Source organism: Saccostrea cucullata, unplaced genomic scaffold, assembly GCF_032062105.1.
Source record: "Saccostrea cucullata isolate Sc308-1 unplaced genomic scaffold, CSIRO_AGI_Scuc_v1 ctg5297, whole genome shotgun sequence".
NCBI classification, from domain to species: domain Eukaryota; kingdom Metazoa; phylum Mollusca; class Bivalvia; order Ostreida; family Ostreidae; genus Saccostrea; species Saccostrea cuccullata.
Genome location: NW_026930452.1, coordinates 25,790 through 29,535, shown reverse-complemented (window position 1 = coordinate 29,535; position 3,746 = coordinate 25,790). Strand labels below are relative to the sequence as shown.

Sequence of the window (3,746 nt, the reverse complement as noted above, 5' to 3'; positions counted from 1 at the left end):
TCCTGTAAGAGCCAAAAAATCTTCATTAAACCATGTAAAATCACTTCACTTTAAAAATCAATTCTTTATAAATGTGTTCGCTATAACTGTGTTTGAATGTATTTATACATAAACATATAGTTTATCACATTTTACTCTCAACACATATATTACTCATTAATATTTCAATTCTAAAATGACATTAAAAGCAATAACAAATACCTGTCAGAAAGTTGTGTATCTTTACATTTATACACAGAAACCCTGTTGTGTTTTAAGGATCCAATCCAGAGAAAGTGAGATTTTTCATCATAGCTTAGACAGTATGGTGCAATTATATCTAGTTGCTGTGTCAGTATACTATGTGACAGAAAGTTTCCATCTTTGTCAATCATATGTACCAAGCTGGTGTATTCATCACAAATCAGAATATGTGACAGCGCGTCGGTACAGATTCCACGTGGTGTAAGTCGTTTTTGCGTTGGATGCCCTCTGTAGGAGAAACGATATCTTCCTTCACGATCTGTCACCACTACAGCACCAACATCAGACACGGCAATATCTCCATTCTTATTCTCTGTGATATATGAAGGACCACGATAAAGTTCTGTGCTGTTGTTGCTGCATGGTATTGTCTGTTTAAGCTTCCCTTGGTTGCTATACCGTGTTACCTTACCTTTATATGTCTGAGTATTAAGTATCCCAACTAGCAGATCTCCATTCAAAGGAGAGCTGAATACACAGTATGGTTTCCATGGTTTTATTTCCTCTATCAATACTGGCATTTCTATGTTTTCTGCAGATAATTTTCTAATATTAAACTTACTGTCTATGTAAATAAGTTCACCTGAAACATTCACCGTATGTACTCCGTAACTTAAATTAGCAAATGAATTCTGAACACTATCTGTCAGATGAAACAGCATAGCACCAGTTATATTTGTCAAAATGATATTGTTGCTCTTCCAATCACTGATCCAGACCCGGCCTGAAGTTAAACAGGAAATGTGATATACACCACTAGCAGCAGGCACTGTGACAGTTTTGTTGTACACAGGGGAGGACATTATTTTTGACAGACGTCTTTTTGTAAGTTGTCTTTTCTTCGTCTCTTTGACTGGGATTTCACTCAGCGACATCTTCAAATCCTCCATGTTTATTTCCTCGATCGTGGAGAGCAGTGTGCAATTACATATTGCATCTGTCTTTGGAACTGGAGTTTTCTTTAGGAAAAAGAGTAATTCAACTGGCCTACTTGTTAACTGTTCAAATCTGTATTCATACTCCTCAATGATGACAAGGCATCTGACCATTTTTAATTTCTGTTGTGGTAATCTCCGAATAAAACTTTCTTTTCGAATCTTAACTTCATACATCACAGTAGCAGTTTGGTTCTTTAGACCCTGTGCTCTTGTCAACATCTCTGAGTGGGAACTTAGGATTTTTCTGTCGATTAATTTGACATCAGCTTTCATTTCCTCTAGAATAAAAAATATATTCAAGAGGGTCTCACTTCTGATCCTCTGAATGATGCCCCTGGTTTGGCTACGGCTTGTTTTATAGACTGCTCTAATGTCGAGTAATTTATGTTCTGCATGCTGGAATAAACCAGATGGTGATGTGGTTTTTCTGTGTTCTTCACATCGGACACAGACGGGAATTTCACATGAAAGACAGTACATTTCACAGATGCTATTTGGATGTTTCTCACATGTTTCTTGTTTTGTGAGGTTTTCGTATTTTTCACGATAAATTACAACATCATGGTGACCAGTATCTAGATTTATAACGTGTTTTTCTTTACATCGTAGACACAGGTCAATTTTACAAGTGTTACAATAGAATTCTGTATCCCTCTGACATTGGTGACACAGTCGTGCTGTACACTGGGTGCTGAATGCTAGCATATCCTTCCCTTCAATGTGGAGTTCTTCAAAACCAGATGCTATTTAAGTAAAATAAAATGCTAGTATCCTCCAAAATATCTTATGAACACATGTACTGTAGATTCCTTATTTTACTCAATTACTTTATATCGCAAAACCCCAATAGTAATCAAATTGCAAGAACAAAAATTTACCAGTAGACCTTAACAATAGATAATTAACATGCATTTCAGCACCAAAAAGAAATTTTATATCACGAGTGGTAGTTCTTGCCTTAATTAGGCGATAATATTTCGAATACATGGACACCACGGTATTTGAATGATATGAAAATAAAATCTAATTAAAAATAATTTAGATGTTTTATCAATTAAACGTTGATTATAAAAAACTCTTTAAAACTGATTTTTCTGAAGTGAAACATATGGAGAAAACGAACATTATTCAAGATCTGAAGTCCATAAAACAATTCAAATCAGGAGCAAAGCAAACACGGGACTCCGAAACATCAGAGGTGGGATCAGGTGCCATGGAGAGGTAAGCATCCCCTGCAGACCGATCACACACACAGTGTACTCCTTGTTATGATCGAATTTTATTTATTTATTTTTAACTGCATTTCTGAAGTTTATCCTTTACTACTATTATCATTTTAGAGAGTTTTACATAAAATCGTTATGAAATTTTAACATGAGCCTCTTTTGTATCTTTTTGTGTAATTTAGAAATCTTGTATACGTGTAGATATGGTAAACCAAATTCTTTTTATTTGTTGAAAATAATGGAGATATTTAAAAAGGATTAAACATTTTGCAGAATGTTCTCATCGCTCGGTGTAATTTGGAGAATTATTTTTGTTCCTGAATAACAAGCTGTATAATACGCTTTACAAATGAAGACATCGCTTTTATATTGTTTGTCAGTTGAGATCAGTACATACCAATTATCTATTTCTGTCAAAAAATGCAACTTACTCCTACTTTGAAAATTTGTATATTGTGTAGTCAAATTCAAGTAAAATAATTGTTTTTTTTCTTATAGCGTTTTATATATTTTTATTATAAAAATTAAGGTGTTTCCACCCTAACAATTTTATCGGTTCAAAGTACAAAAACTGCATTTATTTTTCTTTCAAGCACTTTAAATTTTCCAATTATCACAAAAATATATAGGTCACCATATTATTTAAGATGAAATACTTAAATTGACAGAAGTGTATATCAGTTCAAAAAAATCGCACATTTTTTTTGTAAACAGTGTTATGAAAAATGTTTAAAAACTGGATAAAATGCATAATTCTGATGCTAAATGTCCCTAAATACTTCCCAGTAATAAATTAGATACTTATGAATTGTGAATTTCAGGTACACCATTTAGATAATGTAGTGTTGTGTTTTGCGTGCACTATGCCTAAATAGTAGTCAGAGTTTAACATATGGTTCACGCGCCTCCGGCTCGTGTATCATGTGTCAAATCCTGACTACTATTTAGTCATAGTGCACGCAAAATACAACACTATTGTTATTATTATGCTGACTGTTGTATAAAAACGACAAGATATTTTCTCCTTTTCCAAAGTTTTATCACCTCTCACATTACCGGTCACGGTAGGCTAGTGGTAGAGCGTTCGTTTCGTGATCTGGAGGCCCAGGTTCGATTCTCGTTCGCGGCGCTGCGTCATACCTAAGACGTAAATAAAGGTAGTGATCTCTCACAAGTATAAATTCATATGCAATATTATATGCATTGAAAGCAGCTTTTCATGACATTTTAAAGGCATACAAACAAGACGGGTTTAAGTCCTTATTCAACTCCAGGAAACTTCATCAAGATAAGTGTATTAGGTAAAAGAATCGGACTTTGAAAAATATAACGTTTTGGG

The 3,746-nt window shown here is 34.1% G+C and overlaps 1 protein-coding gene across 1 annotated transcript; it reads right to left on the bottom strand.

Annotated features, from left to right (window-relative positions):
* Positions 1-201: 201 nt before the first annotated feature.
* Positions 202-1,886, bottom strand: LOC134228649 (uncharacterized; the record flags this gene model as incomplete). Its single annotated transcript, XM_062710326.1, has 1 exon — positions 202-1,886. A coding segment is annotated over exon 1 (1,685 nt), but the record flags the coding sequence as incomplete, so codon positions are not given.
* Positions 1,887-3,746: the final 1,860 nt, after the last annotated feature.